General features: G+C 35.3%; 1 protein-coding gene across 3 annotated transcripts in view; it reads right to left on the bottom strand.

The window, feature by feature from the left end:
* The window catches only part of TUSC3 (tumor suppressor candidate 3), a 184,893-nt gene that overhangs the window by 56,067 nt on the left and 103,038 nt on the right, over positions 1 to 25,788 (bottom strand). For all 3 annotated transcript variants that reach the window (XM_061177633.1, XM_061177632.1, XM_061177634.1), the window contains exon 6: positions 22,148 to 22,237. In XM_061177633.1, the coding sequence (XP_061033616.1) occupies positions 22,148 to 22,237 (90 nt within the window). The remainder of the gene's footprint in view (positions 1 to 22,147; positions 22,238 to 25,788) is intronic.

A 25,788-nucleotide genomic window follows, 5' to 3' on the forward strand; every position in this document is an offset into this window, starting at 1 on the left:
GTGGGAATGTAAATTGATACAGCCACTATGGAAAACAGTATGGAGGTTCCTTAAAAAACTAAAAATAGAACTACCATATGACCCAGCAATCCCACTCCTGGGCATATACCCTGAGAAAACCATAATTCAAAAAGAGTCATGTACCACAATGTTCACTGCAGCGCTATTTACAGTAGCCAGGATATGGAAGCAACCTAAGTGTCCATCGACAGATGAATAGATAAAGATGTGGCACCTATATACAATGGAATATTACTCAGCCATAAAAAGAAATGAAATTGAGTTATTTTTAGTGAAGTGGATGGACCTAGAGTCTGTCATACAGAGTGAAGTAAGTCAGAAAGAGAAAAACAAACACCGTATGCTAACATATATATATGGGATCTAAAAAAAAAAAAAAAATTCTGAAGAACCTAGGGGCAGGACAGGAATAAAGATGCAGATGTAGAGGAAAGACTTGAGGACATGGGGAGGGGGAAGGGTAAGCTGGGACAAAGTGAGAGAGTGGTAGTGTATATATGGATATATATACACTACCAAATGTAGAATAGATAGCTAGTGTGAAGCAGTCGCATAGCACAGGGAGATCAGCTTGGTGCTTTGTGACCACCTAGAGGGGTGGGATAGGGAGAGTAGGAGGGAGATGTAAGAGGGAGGGGATATGGGGATATATGTATACGTAGAGCTGATTCACTTTGTTATACAGCAGAAACTAACACAACATTGTAAAGCAATTATAATGCAATAAAGATGTTAAAAAAAATTAAAAAAAAAATTTTCACCTCTAGGTGTCCAGTAAACCTAAACTATTCTGTAATAATTTTGCCTAATTCAAATCAGCCACCTGCCTGGAAAAGCCCACCCTAAACCATTTGAGTTCAGATCGCAAGATCCTATAAATAGCCTACTTCTACTTCCTACTTCCGAGATACTGCAAAGGGATTCTTACTGCAGCAAGTTCTGATACATTTAGCTTTGCTTTATTAACGGTTGTCTGATGACACTGTGGGGGGTTATGCATCTCCATGCACCAACCATCCCTTCACCCCCAAAACACCTACTGTACAACTAACTTCCTTCTTAAAAGATTACTTTTTAAAAAACGATTTATTTATTTATTTATTTTGGCTGCGTTGGGTCTTCGTTGCTACGCACGGGCTTTCTTTAGTTGCGTTGAGCGGGGGCTACTCTTCGTTGCGGTGCGCAGGCTTCTCATTGCGGTGGCTTCTCTTGTGGAGCACAGGCTCTAGGTGCACGGGCTTCAGTAGTTGTGGCTCACAGGCTCTAGAGCGCAGGCTCAGTAGTTGTGACGCATGGGCTTAGTTGCTCCGTGGCATGTGGGATCTTCCTGGACCAGGGCTCGAACCCATGTCCCCTGCATTGGCAGGCAGATTCTTAACCACTGTGCCACCAGGGAAGTCCCTAAAACATTACTTTTAATATATTGTTCTATTGCTTAAAAATTTTAATAGTAAAACTATATACACACACACAGACGCTCATAAATCATCTTCAATCTCAAAAACACTGTTAAGTAAGACTATATATATTACAGATATATACTCTGTAATTTTTTTTTCTTAAATTTTTAAGCACAGGCAAATTAATCTATGGCAATGGAAATCAGAACAGTGGCATCCTATGAGGGAGTGGGGTGTAAATGGAAGCAGGCCTGAAGAAACCCATGGGGGGATACCAATAGTCTATATTTTGATTGTTACAGGAATATATACATGTATGAAAGCTTATCAAGTTGTACATTTAAGATCTGTATATTACATTGTACACTTTACTTCCATAAAAAATTTGTAAAAGTCAATGTTAAAACTTGTGGTTATGGACAAGATGGAATGGACATACTTCTCCTCATTCCTCGTGCCAACTACTGCCCCAAACCCTGGATGTTACTTACATATAAAACAAACATAAGAAGACTCTGAAAGGTAGGGAGAAGAACACATACAGGCTAGGGACCTCAGGAACCAAAGAGCAATACAAGTTCCTTGGGGTTTCTTTGTACTTCTTACATCCTGGAGTGGATGATACTGTAGAAGCCGGGAAGCCAGAAACATTAATGGCCCAGACAGAACAAAAGCCTGCTCCTTCTAGCCAAAAAAACCCCACAACAACCAGGAAAGGGGCAGCCTCACAGTGCAAAATCATTTAGACAGACATTCTCACGCCATGTCACACCACTCTTTCTGCACAACCTCCCATGATTTCCTACTGCTCTTATGATTAAGAACAAATTACCATAAGGCTTTTAAGGTCCTTCATGATACAGCGCCAAGGTATCTTTACAGGCTCAGTTCTCAACATTCACAGACACTAATCACATCAAATTACTTTCTCTTCTCTGAATAAGGCATATGGCCTTTGTTCACTCTGTCCTCTCTATCCTGAATATATTTTCCACTTGTCCTTTAACTGATAAAATTTTATTTTTCCTACAATACTCAGCTGGAGGGGAAAGGTCTGTCATTCCTTCTTACTCTCTGCTCACGCATCACTTTGCCTTTATCATGATTATAGCTCTTGTCACACTGTATACGAAATGGAGTCTATATTTTCCTGCATCCTTGACTAAATTGTGAAACTCGAGAATGCAAGAATTAAGCCCAGAATATTGTTACAATGCCAGAGCAACAGAGAGTGAAAAGCACACAGTAGTTATTTGTTGAACTGAACTGAAATGATTGAAATGTAAATATTTCTGTGGTATCGCATGATAACTTCAATTTTTTCTGACTCAGTGCCACTGGTTTCCTAGACTTCGAGTTTATTTGGATCTGAGTGGATTTAGATACTTAAAATACCATCACCTAGGCTTACTGCTGTCACTGCAATCTTGTTCTTTTTTTTTTGATCTCAGGAACATGCAAAGGACAAGGTATTCGATTTCTACAACTGATAATGGATTCTGTTAAATTGTACACTATAAGTAGATTGTGATGTAGAATGCCCTTTATGCTGACGCAAATCCTGCTTATAAAGAATGAGCTGGGATGATCTTTTATATGGGCTTTGTTGTTTCTGTAACTCTTGCTTCTATGCTATTTGTTGCAAGGACAACCATTTGGTAAAGAAAAAACAAAAAACAAACACCTATTTTATAAGTTCTATTTCTCCTCTAAGTGCTTTATAAAACACAGAATTAGCTTTTCCCTCTGCCTTAGTTACTGACTAATAGAAAGTCTATACTCTGAAAACCGCACTAAATCTAACAAGCCACAAAGTATTCCAGTGATGTGTCACACTAGTCCAAGAGAGGGAAAAAAGCCATGCATTATCACTATGTAAAATTCATTAGAAAATCCAACCATAATTAATAAGTAAGTTTCATTCTGAATTTAATCTTCTTTCTGGAGTAAGTAGCACTTTAAGTATTTTCTCTGCAGTATTTTTTCCAGCTTTACTGAGATATTAATTGACATATAACATTGTATAAGTTTTAAGATGTTCAACCTGTTGATTTGATACACTTATACTGCAAAATGATTAACACTATAGCATTAGCTAATAACTCCATCACATCATATAATTACCATTTCTTCTCTGCTGTAAATGATATCCCCAGGATATAAGATATTCTTATAAGGTAGACATATAAGATACATACCTTATAACTGAAAGTTTATAACCTTTGACCAGTATCTCCGTATTTCTCCCACCTTCAACCCTTGGTAACCACCACTCTACTCTGTTTCTCTAGGTTTGGCTTTTTTAGATTCCACATATATGTTATACCATACTGTATTTGTCTTTATCTGTCTGGCTTACTGCACTAAGCATTGTACCCTTAAGGTTAATTCAAGTTTTCAAAAGTGGCAGGATGTTCTCATGGCGGAATACTATTCCATTTTATATATATACATATGTATATCACATTTTATTTATCCATTCATCCACTGACATACATGCAGGTTGTTTCCCTATCTAGGCTTTTGCAGATGTATACCCAGAAGTGAAGTTGCTGGATCATATGGTAGTTCTGTTTTTCATTTTTTGAGGAAACCCCATACTGTTTTCCATAGTGGCTGCACCAATTTACATCCCCACCGAAAGTACACAAGGATGCCTTTTTCTCCACATACCTCGCCCAAAACTTCTCTCTTTTATTTCTGATGATAGCTGTTCTGACAGGTGTGAGGTAACATCTCATGGTGGTTTTGATTGGCATTCCCCTGACGAGTAGTGATACTGAGCCGTCTGTTCACGTACCTTTAGATCATCTGTACGCCTTCTTTGGAAAAGTGTCTATTCAGTTCCTCTGCTCATTTTTTAATCAGGTTGTTTATGTTTTTGCTGTTAAGTTGTATGAATTCTTTATACATTTTGGATATTAACCCCTTATTGGATATAGAATTTGCAAATATTTTTCCCATTCTGTAGGTTGTCTTTCCATTTCGTTGATGATTTCTTTTGCTGTGCAGAAACTCTTTAGTTTGATGTAGTCCCACTTACTCTGCTTTTGTTTCTTGTGATTTTGGTATTACATCCAGAAAATCACTGCAAAGATCATTGTCAAGGATCTTTTTCCCAGTGTTTATTCTAGGAGTTTTATGGTTTCAGGCCTTAGGTTTAAGTCTTTAATCTGCTTCAAGTTTAATTTTTGTGAGTGGTGTAAGAAAGGGGTCCAATTTCATTTTTATGCCTGTGCTTATCTAGTTTTTCCAACACCATTTATTGAAGAGAATATCCGTTCCCCTCTGAGTATTCTTGGGTCCCTTGTCAAATGTTAGCTGATTGTATTTGCAGGGTTTTATTTATGGACTCTCAAATTCTATTCTGTTGATCTATGTGTCTATTTTTATGCCAGTATCATACTGGCATAAAATTACTATAGCTTTGTAGTATAGTTTGAAATCAGGAAGTGTGACATCTCCTGTTTTGTTCTCCTTTCTCAGAATTGCTTTGGCTATTCAGGGTCTTTCACAGTTCCACATAAATTTTAGGATTTTTCTATTTTGTGAAAAATGCCATTGGAATTTTAAAAGGTATTGCATTGACTCTATAGATGGCTTTGGATAGTATGGACATTATAATATTAATTCTTCTGGTCCAGGGCCATGGAATATCTTTCTATTTATTATGCTTTCTTCAATTTCTTTCATCAACGTCTTCAGTTTTCAGTATACAGTGTATATAGATCTTTCATTTCTTTGGTTAAATTTATTCACAAATTTTTTTGATAGTATTGTTAATAGGAGTGTTTTCTTTCTTTCTCAGATATTTTATTGTGAATGTATAGAAATGCAAGTGATTTTTATATGTTGATTTTCTATCCTGCAGTTATACTGAATTTGTTGATTAGTTATAACAGTTTTTTGGCAGAGTCATTAGTATTTTCTATACATTTTCTATACCTTTTCATACCATTGGCAAAGAGTTTTACTTCCTCCTTTCTGATTTGGATGCTTTTATATTTCCCTTTCTTGACTGATTACTCTGGCTAGGCCTTCCAGTACTACACTGAACAGGAGAGATGAGAGTGGGCACCCTCATCTTGCTCCTGATCTTAGAGGAAAAGCTTTGAATATCTCACTGTTGAGTATGATACTGGTTATTAGTCATATATGACCTTTTCCAGGTTTTTTCCTGTTATTAATAGTTTCACAGCACTGTAGTCAGAAAAGATAACTTGGTATGATTTCAATATTCTTAAATTTGCAAAGACTAGTTTTGTGACGTATCATATGGTCTCTCCTGGAGAATGTTCCATGTGTGCTTGACAAGAATGTGTATTCTACTGCTGTTGGATGGAATGTTCTATATATGTCTGTTAGGTCCATTTGGTCTAATGTATGGCTCAAGCCCAATGTTCCCTTCTTGATTTTCTGTCTGGATGATCTATCCACTGTTGAAAGTGGGGTACTGAAGTCCCCTACTATTACTGTACTTTTATTATTATAAAAGTACAGTAATAGTTTTTTATTTTTATTATTTTTTATTTATTTTATTACTGTACTTTTATTATTAGACTGTACTTTTATTCTACTTCTTCCTTCAGATCTGTTTACTAATATACTGCTTCAAATATTAGTAAACTTAATGATCCCCTTATCATTATATTGATATAAAGACCTTCTTGTCTCTTGTTACTGTTTTTGGCTTAAAGTCTATTTTGTCTGATATAACTACCCCTGTTCTCATTTGCTTTCTAATTTCATGCTATACCTTTTTTCCATCCCTTCATGTTTAGCCTGTGTCCTTAAAGCTAAAGTGCATCTTTTGTAGGATGCATATAGTTGGTGTTTTATTTTAACCATGCAGCCACTCTATGCTTTTTGATTATTCAATACATTTATATTAAAAGTAATTATTGATAGGTAAGGACTCACTGATGTCATCTTCCTGTTTTCTGGCTGTTTTGTTTTTTCTTTGTTCTTTTCTTTGTCTTGCTGCCTTCCTTTGTGAATTGATGATTTTCCATAATGATATGCTTTGATTCCCTTCTCTTTATCTTTTGTAAATCTACTGTAGGTTTTTGCTTTCTGGTTACCATGAGGCTTATATAAAACATTATATATATATATATACATATATGTCCATTTTACACTGATGACAATTTTACTTTGATCACATACAAAAACTCTAATCTTTTACTCCCTCTTTTGTTTTTGATGTCACATTTACATCTTTTTATATTATTTATACATTAACAAATTGTTAAAGCTATAGCTATTTTTAATACTCTTGTCCTTTAACCTTTATACTAGAGTTAAGTATCTAACACATCACCATATTACAGTGTTATTCTGAATCTGACTATACGTTTTCTTTTACCAATGTGTTGTACATTTTCATATGTTTTCATGTTACTAATTAGTGTTCTTTTGGCGAAGCTTGATGAACTCCTCTCAGTATTTCTGTAAGGTAGGTCTAGGGATGATCAATGCCCTGCATTGTTTATTAGGAAAAGTCTTTATCTTGCCTTCATTTATGAAAAACAACTTTGGTGGGTAAAGTATTCTTGGTTGGAAGTTTCTTTCTTCTGCACTTTGCATATGCCACTCTTTTTTCTCCTGGACTGCAAGGTCTTTGCTGACAAATCTCTGATAGTCTTCTGGGGCTTACCATGTATAAGAAAATTTTTTTCTTACTACTTTTAAAATTCTTTGTCTCCGATTTCAGATAGTTTTGTTACAATGCATCTTAGAGAAGATCTTTTAAATTGAAATTTTGGGTTTACCTGTTAGCTGCAGAACTTGGAAGTCCAAATATCTTCCTATATTTGGGAAGTTCTAAGCCATTCTTTCTTTCTTTTTTTTTTTTTTTGGCCACGCTGCGTGGCTTGTAAGAGCTTAGTTCCCCAACCAGGGAACCTGAACCTGGACCCTCAGCAGTGAAAGCATGCAGTCATAACCACTGGACTGCCAGGGAATTCCCTATTATTTCTTTAAATAAGCTTTCTATCCCTTTCTTCTCCTTCTGGGACTTCAGTGATGCAGACATCATTTCTCTTCATGGTGTTCCATCAGTCCCATAAGTTCTTTATTCCTTTTCATTCTTTTTTCTTTTTGTTCCTCTAACTTGATAATTAAAATTGATGTGTCTTCTAGCTCACTGATTCTTCTGTTTGGTCAAGTGTACATTTGAAGCTCTCTACTGAATTCTTCAGCATTGTATTCTTCAGCTCCAACATTTGTTTGGTTCTACATAATGTTTTCTATCTCATTGTTGAACTTCTCATTTTGTTCTTGTATCATTTTCCTGGTATTGTTAAATTATCTGTGTTCTCTTATAGCTCTTTGAGCATCTTTAGAGCAATTATTCTGAATTCTTTGTTGGCAATTCCTGGATCTCTATTTCTCTGGGGCCAGTTACAGAGGTTTACTGTATTCTTTGGTGGGGCCATGTTTCCCTGATTCTTTGTGATCCCTGCAGACTTGCATAGGTGTCTAAGTATTTTAAGAAGCAGTCACTCTTCCAGGCTTTATGAACTAACTTTGATAAGGGAAGCTTTTCACCTGTGGGTGGGGCATAATAGAGCATGCTGTCATCCTGGGTCTAGTGGTCCAGACCACCAGGTGCGGGGCATGTGGTGGCACCAGGTATGCATGTGTGCGTGCACGTGTGTGTGTGTGTCTGTGGTGGGACTCAGGCATAATACCGCTTCTGCTCAGGTTGCCGGACATGGAGCTTGAGGTTAGCAGGGAATCTAGGCTTGCATCTTGCCTCACAGAGCCCTGAACTAACTGCCACCATGGCTCCCAGGTTCCTGTGAAGGTGGGGAGGGACTCAGACGGCTGGTGTCTTACCCTTGTGCAGATGCAGAGGACTGTGATGGCTGCTGGTGCAGTTCTGGGGCTACAGCAGGGGTGGGGAGGAACTCAGGTGGCTAGTGTCAGCAAATGTAAATACCTGTGGAGTGAGACATGGCAAAATTTGCTGGGGGTCCCTGGTGGCTGTGCTGGCCATTGGCTTCATCAGTGGCAAAATCTGCTGAGCCTGTCCTCAGAGCAGGCCTCTGCGAAATGCAATTATTAGCACTGCATTTGTGCTAATAATAGTCCCTGCTTGTCCTCCTTGATCCTAGTTGGCTCTATAAGTCTCAGCTTTGTTGGTGTGGGTGGTGTGAAGCTGAAGTTGCACAGGGCCCCAAAAGGATGAAGAAGCTGTTTGCTCACCCCACTCTTCCTTTTTAGGCAAGGGGAATTCTTTCTAGCTAGGAAGTTCCTTCCTGGTGCTGAACAATGCCAGCATGGGGGTGGGATGATGCAGGCAAAACAAAGCTGTTTTCCTTCTCTTCTCATGAGATTATTTGCAGGTGTTTTGTTCCACTGTGTTGCTAAAACTTCCTAAGTGGACTTTCTAGGTTTTTATTTGTGGATAGCAGTCCAATAATTGATTTTTATGAGGCGCATGGGGGACTGGGAGCCTAGGATCTCCTATGTTGCCATTAGCACTTTTAAGTCATTAATTATCTCAGATCATAGTATCCCTACTAATGCTAGATTTTATGATAGACTTTGATTACTGACAGCTGGAGACTTAAACACCAAACAACTTGGATTTTTTTTAATAGCATTAATGAAATAGAAAAAAAAAGGGAGCTATGAAGGTTTGAAACTTTCCAGAACCATGGTGAACGTAGGAAGTGTTTGGAAAAAAATACAAAGAAAAAAGTTTCTCTAAGATGAGGATGTCTTGGGACTTCCCTGGCCGTCCAGTGGTTAAGACTTTGCCTTCCAATGCAGGGGGTGTGGGTTCGATCCCTGGTCGGGGAGCTAAGATCCCACATGCCTCATGGCCGAAAAACCAAAAACATAAAGCAGAAGCAATACCGTAACAAATTCAATAAAGACTTTAAAAATGGTCCACATCAAAAAAAAAACTTTAAAATGAGAATGTCTTTAGTAATGACTTAATAATCAGTAATGAAGTGTAGATTATAACTCAGTGAGGAGTTATTATAGTTAAATGATTGCTAGTTATATTTACAGTGTCTTTTAATAAACCTGTTAGTTTTTAAAAATACGTTGAAGATGATCCATGCTTTCAGAATTTAATATATTAACCAATAAGCAAATTTATTGGTTATTACAGGAATAATGGTTTCTAGTCAACAAAGCTAAAATATAAACGATATAAGAATATCATGAAGACATAACATGACGACAGATTCTTGTGAGACTTGATGTAGGACACAATAATTTTGTTTCTTGGCAGAAATAAAACGTGGCTTTTCAGAGTAATTGCTTCTTTGGGAGAGAATTAAAGCATCTTTGCATTATTAACACAGCAGCTCTGCTAGTACATCCATTATAAAATTCATTTTAGTCATGAGGCTTATTTAGAATATTATAAATTCAACAGTTTTTTTTAATGTTACACTCAGGGATAAAATAAAAGATTAGACATTATAGTAGAGGCAAGCAATATTTAAAAATTGTTTTAAAACATTTTATGGTATAGACTTTGTATTTCAATACACAGTTTGGGATAAACCCAAATCAGACAAGTCCAAACTTTTCAGAGAGATTAAACTTTAGTAAGGTAAGAAATAAACAATTACAACCTGTGTAAGTAAATTATTAATAGACTACTAGATATAATTGTATAGCTAGAAATAATTTCGTAAGTAATCATTTCTATACTGTATATAGTCAGTGGTCTCCTAGTTAGTGAGTAGAACAAAATTAATTTAAAGCACTTATTTTCTCCGATTAACCTAAGAACAAGCAAATAAAAAACAAAACAAAAACTTTGACACTTTATAAATAGCTAGGAGAACACACACAGCATTATCGGCCCAAATACAGAATAAAATGTACATAATCCATCAGGTTTGATCATTTTGTGTGTGTGTTCTTTGGCTCGTTTATTCATTCATTCATTCATTCATTCAACAAGTCTGTATAAGTCTTATAAAGAGAATTATACAGATAAGTAATATTCTAATTCTGTGGCCAAGGTAATTTCATTTTATTAGTGGAGATGATTATGCAAAAACTATATAAGACTGAGAAAAATGAATATGACAAATAACTACCATGGCCATTCAGAATTGCAGAACTTTATATTCATCCAGGAGCATAAAGAAATGACTTCATCCAAAAAAGCAGCACTTCTTTGGATGAGAGAGGAAGAGGGTGTTACAAGTATAGAAAAGGAGGAATGTCATTCCACAATTATAATACTTACAATAAAAGGAAATGTATTATGTGTACATTGTTAACAAGAGTTAACAGAAAATAAAATACCTCTGACTCATTTTTCTACTTGAGTCCTATTCTAATACATCCTTTAGGCTATTTTATTATTTAGCTAAAATGACACCAAAAGTTTAATAATATTTAGGGGGAGGGAAGAAATGAGTAAGAGAGAATTACGGAAGGGGAGAGAGAAAGACAGAGATCTACTGTTACTTCAAAATATTCAGCATGACTCCTCCAAGATAATGGGACATTTCTCCAATGCAGACCTATTGTTTCTTCCCCTTGAGGTTATTAATTATTCATAAACTATAGCATAATTTGGTCTACAGCATGACCATATCACACTGTGGCATTTTTTTTTTTTTTAATATAAGAGGGACACAGTATATTTGATTCTCTGTTTTGATAAATATATGTGACACATATGATGTGGTGTTTAAGGCTTTATGGGGAAAAAAGGTTACTTAAATATACAGAAACACTAAAACTTATTTTAATGTAACCTAATATGTAAATTTTACACAAATTTTCTCATGGCTCCTAATCTTTATATCTAAAGGTGATGTGATAATATGAATATTGAAATAATTTTTGAATGCTAATTTCATCCAAGTGTATAAAAAATTTATTTAAATCATTGATTAGCATTTTAAAGAATCAAAATATAATGATGTTGGAAAATATGCAATGAATAAGAAATATTCTGAGTTACTGAAATTTACATGGTCTTATTTTGAAGTTGTGGAGATATACCTCTAAAATGCTTTTTTTCAAATTAGAATGTATATGCTTATTATGTTTAATATAATTGACTCAATTTTATTCATAGTATGAGAATAATTTCCTTGGTTTATAATGACCATAGGGGTCTATTTAGTCCATTATTCTTTCCAATGTACTAAATAATTTACCAAAATTGGAAAAAACTTAAATAATACAAACCGGTTAGCAAATAACTTATCCCTTTCTCTGTGGGTGGGTCAATTGTTCATGCCTTTGCTTTTTTACTATTTTCTCTGAAATCACATTTATTCTGGATTCTCAGAATGTTTAACTGTATTAGATTAAGTTTGACGTCGTAAAACACATTCTCATTTTGTAGTTTTATAATCCCTTTGGGTATGTGCTTCAAGGTTTTAATTACAAAGTACAAACAAAGCTCAGGAGGGAAACCACTGTTTTTCAGACATAGTTAACATTTTTGAAAGGCTGAAAATATAACTTGAGTTCCTATTTGCAAAGAAAGATTTATTCATCTATTCAGCTTTATTTTTATTTAATATCTGCCATGTGTGAAATGTTTTGATAGGTGGTAAGGATACAAATCACATGGTCCTTCTTAATTAATTGCCAGGGTTGTTTGTTTGTTAGTAGCTAAACAGTTGAAAAGGAAGTAAAGGAGCAGTTTGGGTTGGCTTCAGAAGTTGGTAAAGATCAGTGAGTTTAGGATCAAAAGTGCATACTGTGATGATGAAAGTGAAAACCAGGTGTAGAGAGGGCAGAGAGAAGCAGCAATAGATGCTAGAGATAAAGGCAAAGAGTCTTACCAATGGCCAACTAGACGCAAAAAATTTAAAAATCAAAAGAAATAAAAAGATAAGGCAAAGCTTCCCAAGAGAGAAGATGCAAGGTCACAGCAACAGAGCAACCATGGTACTGAGGCAAAATTTTAAAACAGCTCAGTTTCTAATAAATACCACACAATGCAATAATAAGCAGAACTTTAATGACTGAGACTTTGGGCAAATCCAGATCATACTGCATCTCTCCACTAGTCAGCTCCACGATACAGCTGTACTACTAGGGCAGATACAGTACCTGGTATTGAATGGGCTCTCAACAAACATTTATTGGATGGAAAAATAAAGGAATGAATAAATGAAAAGGCAGACTCTCAAGTCCAAACTCTACCATAAATTTTTTGCATACCTTTACCAATTATTATTATCTTTCTGGGTTTTTTTGTTTAACATTTTTCATTATATGTTGACATTCTCTTTGCTGGTAGTATGAAGATTATAATAAAACTCCTGAATATCCTAAATAAAATAATTGTATTTAGTTTAAATAAGCCTATACAATTTTCCACTTAGGGCTAAAATATGTCCCTCAAAGAGCTAGTATATGCAAAAATCCCTGAGGCATGAGAGTGTACAGCACTGGAGAAAGTGTAAGACTATTATGGCTACCTGAGACATAGAAAAAGTGCTACATTAACGATAAATTCTCGATTAAGCAGCATGCATTTTTGCAACAAAATGCTTTTGCATGTGCATGTAGAACACAGCTCTTAGCTACATTCACAACTGAAGTATAATGCAGTGAAAAATTTTGGATTATATATGGTAAACCCATAGCAACCCTCAGGCAGCAGCTAAAAGCCAAATCTTAAAAAAAAAAAAAAGGACAATATATTTATTTAGTTGGGAGTTATAATCTAAGCACAAGTTTATTTCACTGAATGCATCTCATTCAAGATTTTTTTTTTTAACAACAGAAAATGTCTTTATGTCCCATGTAATCATACAGTTATATAGATTCCCTTTAGCTACACAGTAATGACTTTTTGTGGTGACTTTCACGCTGTGAAGTAGACCATCAGCACTTGACTTGTGCCATTACATAGCAACTTAACAGTAACAAACAAACTTGCAAATCAGCATAGTAACATACTGCCTGCACTATTTTCTTTACATTCTCTATATTCATTTACGTTTAAGTTCAGTGTGGTGAAACTTACTCTGATAACATCTGTAGATCCTTGTAGACATGTGTTACTTCACAATTAATATGTGAAAATGTGAACAGTCACTGATATTACAAATATATATAATTTTGTAAAGCTAATAGCTAAGTAAAGACCCAACAACATACTCCACAGTCTTTTAAGCTTGTCTGATCCAATTAGCTCAGTTCAGAGAGAAAACTGAACTACTGAAGCTAGAATCAAAACTTCAGAGCTGACACAGGCCCACTATCTATCAATTCTGTTGATGGCCACTAACTATGCACTACTCAAACCAGTGTAGATCCTAAGGTGAATGAAGAGTGGGGATGGATAGCTGAGAGGACTGTAATGTATACCGCTTCCCGAAAATACAATTCAAAACACAGGCCCCATTGACAGAGCATCAGTAACAAACCTTCTATAAAGGAGCAAATAATCTGTTCACCTACGTAAGAATTGTTAACATGTACAACAGGATAAAACAATTTCTGATAGATATTCTTAAATAAATACGTTTTTATACTTTTCCCTACAGGATTATCTACAAGACAAATATGATATTGACTTAAAAAATTATTCACAATTGGTGAGACATTTTGACTACTTGTTGCTATTGTTTTCAGAGCGTGGTATCTTAAAAACACCAATTGAAAAGTATGTTTCTTCATGATTTTTTCCCTCTGTTTTGGAATCTACTAACAAAGAATAAATTCTTAGCATATTATGAGAATCTGTAGTAGACACATCTACAAGGGCACTGCCCGTGCACCAGCCTGACTTCCACCAGCAGCACCTGCATTTCTGTGCCTGGGTGGCTTTCTTGAACACCTGAAATCCACCAGTGCAGGGAAAGTAATGCCTTCCCCAGAGAAATAGCACTCAACGAGTGACTGATGAGAGCTGGTATATAAATATCAATACCTTAGTTTCCCTCACCACTTGGGTGGGAAAATCGCTGTATGTGTTCCACACCAGCTCCCAGAGATCCCCAAGCAGTATTAAGCTTCAGTGGCCCACAGCACTCATGGGCTGGATACGGCATCTTTTTTGACTGCCTTCCCTTCCTGAACTCAGTTTCCCGCTCCTTTCTCACGTTTGCCTCACCTCCAGCATGAGCTACTTTCATCTGAACTGCTGTCTTTGGGTCTGTTCTGGGAGGGACCCAAACTAAGACAGGAGTGTTTTCAACTTTTAAAGGCACTTATACATCTATGATTATATTTTATCTCACAAACTGCAAGGTAAGAAAAGCAGTATTAGTCCCTCTTTTCTTATATTAAATGAGTCTAAGTAACTTCCACCCCTAGCGACACAACTGCTAAGAGGCAGAGCTTGGGAAGAACTCAAGCCCGTTTTCTTCCCATCTGTTTCTCTGCCTGTACACTTCAGGACAAGGCATAAACATGACTCCATGGGCCTAAGAGTCATTTTTACTCTCTTAAGTAAACATCTCTTTTTAAGCATATATAACATGTCCAAGATTAAATAGCATCTACTAAGATGGATTAAAGCAAACAATTATACCCCAAACATTTTCATATCACTTATATTTAGTGATGGCATTCAATATATACAATCCTCCCAAACATTAAACCACAGGTCAGTGTGATCCGAAGCACTCACTGGTTGCTTCAATTAAAAAAAAATTTTTTTTAAGAAAGTCATCCTTTGGGTATAAATGCTAGATGGGATGGCTTTCTTGTCTACAAAATATGTAAGAAAACAAAATTATATTTAAGATTCTCTGGAGCTTCTCATTTTCAACACTGATGTTTGAGCCCGGTGCTTCCCTGCTGTGAGCAGTGTCCTCTGCACTGCAGGATGCCTAGCGGCATCCCCGGCTCCATCACTAGTTGCCAGTAGAGGGCACATGCCCCCACCGCTGTGACAACCAAAACCGTATCCAGAAACTACCAAATGTCCTCTGGGGGTGCCGGGAGGAGGGGGGGCAGGGAGCCAAATTCATCCCTCTTGGTATGATATGCGTTTCACAGCCCAAACATCCCTTCACTACTTCATGAGACAGCCGGTCTATAAGGGCTACTTCATGAGATAGCCGGTCTATAAGGGCTACTTCATGAGATAGCCGGTCTATAAGGGCTACTTCATGAGATAGCCGGTCTATAAGGGCTACTTCATGAGATAGCCGGTCTATAAGGGCTACTTCATGAGATAGCCGGTCTATAAGGGCTACTTCATGAGACAGCCAGTCTATAAGGGCTACTTCATGAGACAGCCGGTCTATAAGGGCTACTTCATGAGACAGCCAGTCTATAAGGGCAGTAAGGGTCAATGTGGCGTTGGGACAGAAACCACTTATACCTACCTTGAAATTTTACAAATGAGGAAAAGTTGAAGTCCTGGTAACATTTACCTAACGTTACAGGGTTCCAAAGTTAGCAAGAGTGGAAGAAGTTAACAATGGGTGTGAAGCTTATGCTTCTGAAACATTACTTAATGCTGTTTCACAGAAAGGACCATGGCTTTTCATGTTTGGGGCCAACAAAGGAATCTGTCATCAGCTTGTCTTTCCCACTAGTAGCTCAACATAGCCCTGACAGCATGAGGCAGAACATGAAACCTCTGGTAAGATGAGAGGAGGACATGGGAAGTAAAACAATATTTCTGGGGAATAAGTAAAATAAATGTAAGCATACTGATGGCAACTTAAAGAGAACTCTGAGGAAGTTCATAAGCACAAAGAAACTATATGCCAATGTCCATTTCAGTAAATTCAGATGTTAACAGAAGTTCTCGCATGCTTTGGGATTTGGGTTTAATTAGCTTTACTTTGTAATTCTGTTGTTGGCTTTGCATTTTGATGAATCCCTATCAATCAGTATTTAACAAGAAGGAAGGCAGAGGTGTATCATACCACCATCTTAACTCTGAAAATCTCTCTTCACTTCTGTTTCACTGTCATCTTTTTATAGCATCATCTTAGGAATGTACATAGACCCATCCCCTTTGTTAAACTGTGCGTATGTAGGTTTAAATCTATGGTATTTGCTTGATGCAAGAAAAGGCTAGTCAATTCTCAGTGGCCTTTTAAGCTCTCTGCATATATTATGAATGACTAGCCTAGCTTTTAATGTTCTGCATCTCATACTTCTCCTAACTTTACAGCTTAATGCAGCAACATTCTCTTTAATCTCTTACCTATAGGGAGACAGTTTACTTAACTACATAGTGTGTTCTTTCTCCTTGACATGAAACTACAAGGGGTTGCATTTATTGATACCTATTTTTTATAATTTTCTAAATTTCCATAGTGAGCATTTATGAATTTTATGATCAGAAAGTAAACTTTAAAAGCAAAAGTTGAAAGAGGAAGTCAAAGTGTCATATTTCAAAGAATAATGAGAGGAACCAGATAATAGAAAAATACAGCCTGGAAGCTAATGACACATTCTAGGATTACACCTGGCCATGTGTATCTTTAAGCCTCTAGGGTCTTATTAGGCCTTAGTCATTTTATTTAAAAGGATTATGTCTGTCAAGGTTATGGAGGTTTCATGACATTTCACCCATATTTAATTAGTCAATCTCCCTGCAGAAAACAGTAGGTATCATTTCGGATTCACAGATTGCTCAAGGCCCTCAGACTTCTTAGAATTTCTGTCAAAAATTTAAAACAGATTTTAGCATCAAAATCCAAACATTAACCACTGTTACTAACAATATTTATGTCTAAACTTTAAATATGTATTTTAAATACTTAGTCTAATTATTATCAACTTAGTCTTCAAATGACTCTCGATCATGTTACAAGATCCACCATTCTAATTCTGGCTTCTACTACTTGGACTATTATTTTTCCTCATTTGTAAAATACCTGCTCTCTGACCTCACAGTATTATGCTTAAAAGGTATAAAACTAGACGTTAGAAAGCCAAATCCATTAAAAACTCCCATATACAGGAAAAACGGCAAATTAGGCAATTTAAAAAGTTCGACACAAAAGAACTCACCACCATCCAGAATTCTATTTAGAAACCAACTTCAGAAAAAGGGGGGGGTGGGCGGGGAGAACAGCCCAACTATTTCTAGAAACCATATAGACCTTCATAGTACAATTTTAAAGTATTTACAAAGTTAAGTTCAGTTTAACATTGAAATAATTCTTCATAAACAATTTTAATACAAATTTCTTAAACCATCTAACATAAATCAAAGTTGAAGCCAAACATATTTTAAAAATTAATTTAGAAAAAATGAACAAAAATTAGAATCCAATTAGCTGATATTTATGTGTAATAGCTAACTAAAAATAAGTCTTTAAAATGTAAATGGTTATTCAATTATGTTACAAATATGAAAACCACAGTAAACTTACTGTTTCATATACCTTACTCCACTAAATGTGCATTGGTCATCAAGAATTAATGCCAAATTATAAAATTCCTTTATAAATATTCATAAGATACTCACTTTGTCATTTTATTCCATACCACTGAAAGAGATAAATAGCCTAATTATAGTTATTCTCAAAAACACAAATCCTACATGGTAATTTCTTTTTAGAAATACAGGTTAAAATATGAAGAAATTACCAAGAAGGATAGTGCTAATTTTCAAGTTATATCTTGAAATTTAAACACATCTATTATAAAGAAAACCATTCACTATTATTATTCTAATGGACAGTCATTGTTTAAAGTATAATTCTGTACCAGTAACCACTTGATTTTATAAAGCAAAGTTAATCTTCTATTTTGTTCCAGTAATATGAAAACACATTATTATGCAAATCAATTCATTAAAACAAAACTTAATTTTCTGTTTCAGTGTATGTTGACATTATGCATATTAAAAAGCAGGAAGGGAAGTTTTGCTAAAATACGTTAAAATGCAAAACAAGAAAAGAGCTATATACTAATGGGCAACATTCTCCTGCCCCTTTAACCTGCTTTTGTCTATACTGCTTAGTAAGTAACATCTTAGTAATTAACATCTCAGATCAGTCCAAAACCGTATCCACATCTCTGGCCAAGAACACACTCAAGCAATTGATTGTGTAGCAAGAAGCTCCTATGTTTCCAAGACTTTTGTGATTTTTTTCCTTCAATCCTAATACTTTATTCAAATATAAGAAAAAATATTTTTTATAAAATATGAGGGTGAAGAGTTTGGGACAAAATTCATTTCTTTAAACTACTGGGTTATAGGTTTAAGTCTCATCATTTCTGTAACTTTTGATTAAGGTGCTGAAAAGCTAAAATACATACACTGAAAGCCAGATGCACATATGAAGGAAAAGTTTTTTTCTTTTAAAAATATAGAAAATTCTGTTTTCTTAATGTGTTCCTCTGGGCCATCACAGTACCTTTTCCTAAGGGCCATGCCAATCTCTACCTACAAAATAGTAATACAACAATGTGGAGGGGGGATGATAAAACATTTTCTAAATCAATAGAGAAAATTTCTTTCCAATCTAATCTAAACCTTAAAATAAACGTTCCTGTCACATTAAGGTTACTAACTGGTTTATGTGGAATTAACAGTGACATGTTGATCCTATTATCCTTCAGACTAGTGACAAAAAATAAAGGGAAAGAATTAAGATAATACAATTCAAGAAACCAAAATCTCCTAGTGTGAGTCTTTATAATCATTTAATAAAACATTTATTGAGGACAAGCTGTATGTAAGTGTAAAGATGAAAAATAGCTTAAAAGAAACTCCCTATGTTAAGAATTTGACTAATACATGAAATATTAAAAAATTATTATAAAGGAATGCAGAGATACATAAATGGGCTAACTACATATTTATAAATGTGTAAAGGGAAGAAGAATTTCTAACGTAATTAAGGAATGCATTTCACAGGGATGGCAAATTAGGTGGTATTTGAAGGATGGGCATGATTTGATAGAAATTCCGGGAATGGAAGCAGCAAAACAAAGCATATATTTAGAGGACAAGGGACAGTACAAATACACTAACACGGAGTTTCTCTGCAAAGGAGTAGAGGTCTTAGGCTGAAAAGGAAAATTACGATGGGCAAGTAATGGAGAGCCACTTAGGATTTCCAATTTAACTGGTAACTCTGGTCCACACATATTAATATTATCACTATAGTCAAAGTATGCTTTAGGAATATTCATCTAGTGGCCTAAAATACTCATTTGTGAAGTCTCGTGCCTAGCATATATTCAGTGAGCAACAGATGGCATCCACGTTGTCACTGTTACTGTAATCAGTGCAAATTTTTTTGGAGCTTACTCCAGTAAACATGTGAGGGGATTAGAGTCTCATGATTCAGCAAAGTAATGGCTGAAATGGTAAGAAGATTACAGTGAGAATGAAGAGTGACAGTATACAACACTTTAAAATATGCCACTTTGGCCTAAGAATTATTTTAAGCTGAAGGCACTGAGAAGAAGCAGATACTAGAAAAGTTCTCTGCCTTCCCCAATCTGCCTAAAAGCAGGACATAAATTCACAATGGTGTCCCTCCTCCTTTCTCTACCAGCAAGGACATAGGTAGAGACAATCTACAGGTAGAGACAATCCCTGGAGACAACTTTAGATCCTTATCAATGGAGAAGGCAACCACGAACTTAAATCTGCACACTACACCTCACTTTTGCTTATCTTACTTTTCCTGGTCACTTCCACAACTGGCTTTCCCGCAATACCTTTCTTTCTGTCTGTAACTGAAGATGGCACTTAAGCCTGAGCTCTAAGCCACCTCTGAGAGTTATTCATTTTTCCCTATCTCCCATGTATACATGAGGTATACATGTTAATCAATTTGTTTGTTTTTCTCTTGTTATTCTGTCTTTTGTTACAGGGGCCTCAGCCAAAGACTCAGAACAGTAGAGGGAAAATTATATTTTCTTCCCCTACATAAGCTAAAACATTTCACAAGAATGTTGATGAATTTTTCATGTACTTTAACAAATGTATTTAAGCAAATAATAAAAAGCAATGCTTAATATGTTTATTTGCCTAAGGAATATTATAAGAATATTAAAAGGCAGTAATAAAAATTTTATCAATTTCCAAAATTTACACTTTTAAGTATCATTAACACAATAGTGATCAAATCTTTGTGTCAGGCCCTCTTTATGAAATAGGAACATATCAGGGACCAAAGTGGATAAAAAGCCATGCTGTCAAGTGCTTATACCCTACTGGGGTCCTGGCAAAAGACAAACAAAAGTAACACAAAATAAGTAAATTATATAACGTGTTGTAAGTGCTATGGAGAAAAAATTTAAAAAGGAAAGGAAGACAGTGAGTATGGGTATTGGGGAGGAGGATGAGAGAAAAGGACTATACTTTTAAATAGGATGGTCAGGAAGACTTGAAGATAAGGGGACAATTTATTGCTTGATAATTACTTCCAATTACTTTTTCTGTAAAATTAATTTTGAATATGAGACATTCAAATCACTTTTCTAAGTAGTGACAGATTTAAAAAATACATAGTACACATAACAAAAGACATGTCTGATTTACTACAGCAGCTGATTATCCAGAGTCTAACTTTAACTCCATATTCTTGACACCTATAGAAGAAATCTGAAAATGCTGACAAAAATATGAGACCAAAATGGTTATTATATAGTATCAGTGACTGTAACTAGCAACCAGCCCTTAAAATCTAATTGAGCCATCAGGGTACATACAGTAAGTAAAGTGAATTATACCCCTATATTACAGTTCCACAAAGAAGTTCAAAGAAAGTCACAAACAATTTAGGAAGAAGAAATAACTTGGTAGCTTTTTTAATATTAAAGATATTTGAAGTACTGTAAGCAATGAAGAACAAACCTCATAAGCTTACATTATACATTTAGATTTATAGAGAAATTATAACATGATTTGCCATGGGATAACTTTATTCCATTCAGAGCCACAATTTTCAGAAATTAAGAATTTATTACCATTTTAGGTGTGATTCTGGTACTGTGGTTATGATTTTCTAAGAAAACCTCATCTTTTAGAGATACCTACTGAAATATTTATGTTTGAAATGAAATGATACTGGGCAGTTATTTCAAAAGAATCCAACAGTGGTAAAGAGAACTGAGTGGGAGAATAGATGAAACAAGATTGGTTATGAACTGGTAATTAAGTTTGGTGATGAGTGCACGAGGGGTGTCATTATAAAGAAAAAGCTAGAGAAAAAAGGCACATTTTAAAACAGTAATCTTCACCAACCTAATACTAAGCCTCAAAGACAGTATTCTGCAAAGTTGATCTATGACAATATTTCCCACCCACCAAAAGGAAAGGGAAGGCAGCAAAACAGTAGCAGTTACTAATGTAAATTTTGCTACTGATTTAACTATACACCAATTTCACTTTCAATTTTCTGGCAAACAGTTCCTGGCATCCTAATACAATGACTTCAGGGTTCTTAATGATCTTCTGAACTGAATTAAATTTATCATTGCTGGGACACTGGCTACAAACTGTTCCTATTTCCTCTTTTGGCATTACATATTATTGCCATAGCAGTCTACAAAGTTGAAAAAATAATTTATGTGTGTATATTTGATAAGCAGGTACACTGACTGAATTTATTTTTTTAATCCATGCTAAAGCAGTCCTCACCCTAAAAAAAAAAAATATATATGCGCATGTTGTGTGTATGTACATGGTGAAGGTAGTAAATGAGAAGAGAAAGAACGTATATTTAGATTTACAAATAGAATCCTTTCTTACTAAATGCTAAACATAATTTCGGATTCCTATGTAAACAGGATTAAAGTTCATAATACTGATGCATAGAACATGCACTCACCACTTGTCCATTGTGCGGGTTTTTATGAGCATATGGTGGTCCACGGATATGATTCCACATCTGGCCAGAAGTCATAGCAAAGACTATACACTGAAAAAACAGGGTACAACATTATAACATGTAAACTGAAAAATAAGAGAATACTGCATTCTTTAAAAAAAAAAAGGGTCATGAAACTGTCAAATATCATGTAACAGCTCATACATTAAAATCATTTTCATTTACTAACTATGGGACCTTCAGTAAGTTACTTTTCTTCTGCTTCTCAGATTTGATATCTATAAACTGGGGATACCAACTATGCTGATGACATACGTTAATGATTAAATTGGGTAACATATGTAAAGCATCTGGCATGGTGACTGATAATCTGATATGTCCTAGCTAGAGCTAGTCAAAAGTATAGGTAAAATATGATGTTTTAGATATAGCCAGGAATAATTCACAGAAGCCATATTCCTGCTAGATCTAGCAAAAAAGGCTGCATTTGGAAAACTAATCTTAAAGATCCGAGACATTACAGAGATGGTGGGGGAGGAAAGAGTATGAACCAGAAGTCACAGTCAATCACTATAACTTATATGTAAGCATGTTTTGTTTAAATCATACATGCTTAAATTTATAAACATGGACATCTTTAGACTGAAATATGTCTTCAGGTTAAAACACTTCCTACTGTCTCAGAACTTGCCCGGCTCACTCTTTATTTGAACTGCCCACCTCTGGTAGGCAGCTATATCAACAAAGATTCAAGGTCAGAATGAGCAATGTGTGACCAGGGATCTAAACATACAAGATTTGCACAATTTTTAAAGGAGAAAAGAGGATACAAAAGGGGAAAAGTAGGATGAGGCAAATTAATGGAGGATTTTTAAACCCAGAGAATAAATCTGAACTCTGTTTCATAACTTCTTGGGAACCACAATATTTCAAAAGAAAATAAAAATGATATAACAGGATTATAGAGATTAATCTGAATCCTTTCCACACTTTCTTGAGAATAACTCTGAAATAAACTGAAACTTCTTAAAAGTCAGATTTGACTTGTATATAGACTTTGCCTAGATTGAGATTATTTCCTGAAAGTCAAGACTTTACAAAATATTTGCACTTTAAACTTAGAAGGTACATTAGAATTTAGGCCCGAAGTGAAACAGAGAATGATGCACCACCTAATAAGTCACTTAAAAATATGAAATTGTTACGTGAGAAAAATAAATTGTATATCTAATTTATAGGAGTATCATGTCAGTGATTTAGAGAATATATTAAAGTTGATTATTCTGTAGATAGATTATAATATAGTAGTGTGAAAGGCAGAGTATATTTTAAAATCCAGGAAAAGATATATCTAGTGAATAAACACATTTATAGAATAAGCAAGTGACATTTTTGTTTTTAGTAGATGCTCAGTAATACTAGAGTTCTATCTTTTTTGGGATCTAACCCTCATAGTCACTAAATCAGCACTGAAACTGTATGTATTTCTGGTTTTACTTTTACCTGTCTGCCTATTCCTTCTCTGTCTTCTACTGCTTCACTTGATATTCCTATTTCCAACTATGGTGGGAAAAAATGCATGATCAAGTCTGTATTTTAGAAGGATGGTACTAGTCACAGTATGTAGAATAGACTGGAGAAAAGTATAACTTGAGGTAGAGAAATCAGTTTGGAGGCTGATGCATAAAAACGCTTGAGAGACTATAGTGGCCAATTCCATGGTAGTGATAGAATTGAGAGATGTGGACAAACAGGAGAAATATTTAAGAGATGGAATCAATAGACTTTTGTGACTGACTGATGTGATAGAAAATAGTCAAAATTAACCTCTGAGTTTCTGATTTGAGCAACAGTGTGTAGTTAGTGGTGACACCCAATGAGATACAGAATAAGGCAGAAGCATGTAAGGGTGAAAGGGAAGAAGGCAACAAAGATTTGGAGTTCCCTCTGTTTTAATTATATATATATTTTTTACAGTAGGTCATTGTTGTTTATCTATTTTAAAAATAGCAGTGTGTACATGTCAATCCCAAATTCCCAATCTATCCCCCCTACTCTTTCCCTCTGGTAACTGTAATTTTTTTTTGAAGTCTGTGAGTCCGTTTCTGTTTTGAAAATAAGTTCATTTGTGTCATTTTTTTAGATTCCGCACATAAGCGATATCATATGATATTTGTCTTTATCTGTCTGACTTACTTAGTATGATAATCTCCAGGTCCACCCATGTTGCTGCAAATGGCATTATTTCATTCTTTTTAATGGCTGAGTAATATTCCATTGTATATATGTACCATATCTTCTTTATCCATTCCTATGTTGATGGACATTTAAGTTGCTTCCATGTCTTGGCTATTGTAAACAGTGCTGCAATGAACATTGGGTGCATGTATCCTTTTGAACCATGTTTTTCCCTAGATTTATGTCCAGGAGTGGGATTACTGGATCACATGGTAGCTCTATTTTTAGTTTTTTAAGGAACCTCCATACTGTTCTCCATAGCGGCTGTACCAATTTACGTTCCCACCAGCAGTGCAAGAGGGTTCCCTTTTCTCCACACCCTCTCCAGCATTTATTGTTTGTAGACTTTTTGATGATGGCCATTCTGACTGGTGTGAGGTGATATCTCACTGTAGTTTTGATTTGTATTTCTCTAATAATTAGTGATGTTGAGCAGTTTTTCATATGCCTCTTGGCCATCTGTATGTCTTCTTTGGAGGAATGTCTATTTAGGTCTTCTGCTCATTTTTTGATTGGGTTGTTTGCTTTTTGGATATTGAGTCACATGAGCTGTTTGTAAATTTTGGAGACTAATCCCTTTTTGGTTGCATCATTTGCAAATACTTTCTCCCATTCTGTGGGTTGTCTTTTCGTTTTGTGGTTTCTTTGCTGTGCAAAAGCTTTTGAGTTTAATTAGGTCCCATTTTTTATTTTTGTTTTTATTTCCATTACTCTAAGAGGTGGATCTGAAAAGATATTGCTGCAATTTATGTTGAAGAGTGTTCTGCCTTTGTTTTCCTCTTATAGTATCCAGTCTTACATTTAGGTCTTTAATCCATTTTGAGTTTTTTTTTGTGATGGTGTTAAAGAATGTTCTAGTTTCATTTTTTTACATGTAGCTGTCTGGTTTTCCCAGCACCATTTACTGAAGAGACTGTCTTTTCTCCATTGTATATCCTTGCCTGCTTTGTCATAGATTAGTTGACCATAGGTGTGTGGGTTTATTTCTGGCCTTTCTATCCTGTTCTACTGATCTATATTTCTGTTTTGTGCCAGTACCATACTGTTTTGATGACTGTAGCTTTGTAGTATAGTCTGAAGTCAGGAAGCCTGATTCCTCCAGCTCCGTTTTTCTTTCTCAAGATTGCTTTGGCTATCGGGGTCTTTTGTGTCTCCATACAAATTTTAAGATTTTTTTAATCTAGTTCTGTGAAAAACGCCTTTGGTAATTTGATAGGGATTGCATCAAATCTGTAGATTGCCTTGGGGAGTTCATTTTTAAATGGGTTAACTCTAATGTACTTTCAAAACATCCATTTCAAAACATCTTTGGAGAGTGAGACATCTAAGAGACATTTACATATATATCTAATGACAGAGGTGTAGGGAAGAAAAACTACAGATCTGGGAATTGTCAGCATATA

The sequence above is a fragment of the Eubalaena glacialis genome, chromosome 20 (genome assembly GCF_028564815.1).
Source record: "Eubalaena glacialis isolate mEubGla1 chromosome 20, mEubGla1.1.hap2.+ XY, whole genome shotgun sequence".
NCBI classification, from domain to species: Eukaryota; Metazoa; Chordata; class Mammalia; order Artiodactyla; family Balaenidae; genus Eubalaena; species Eubalaena glacialis.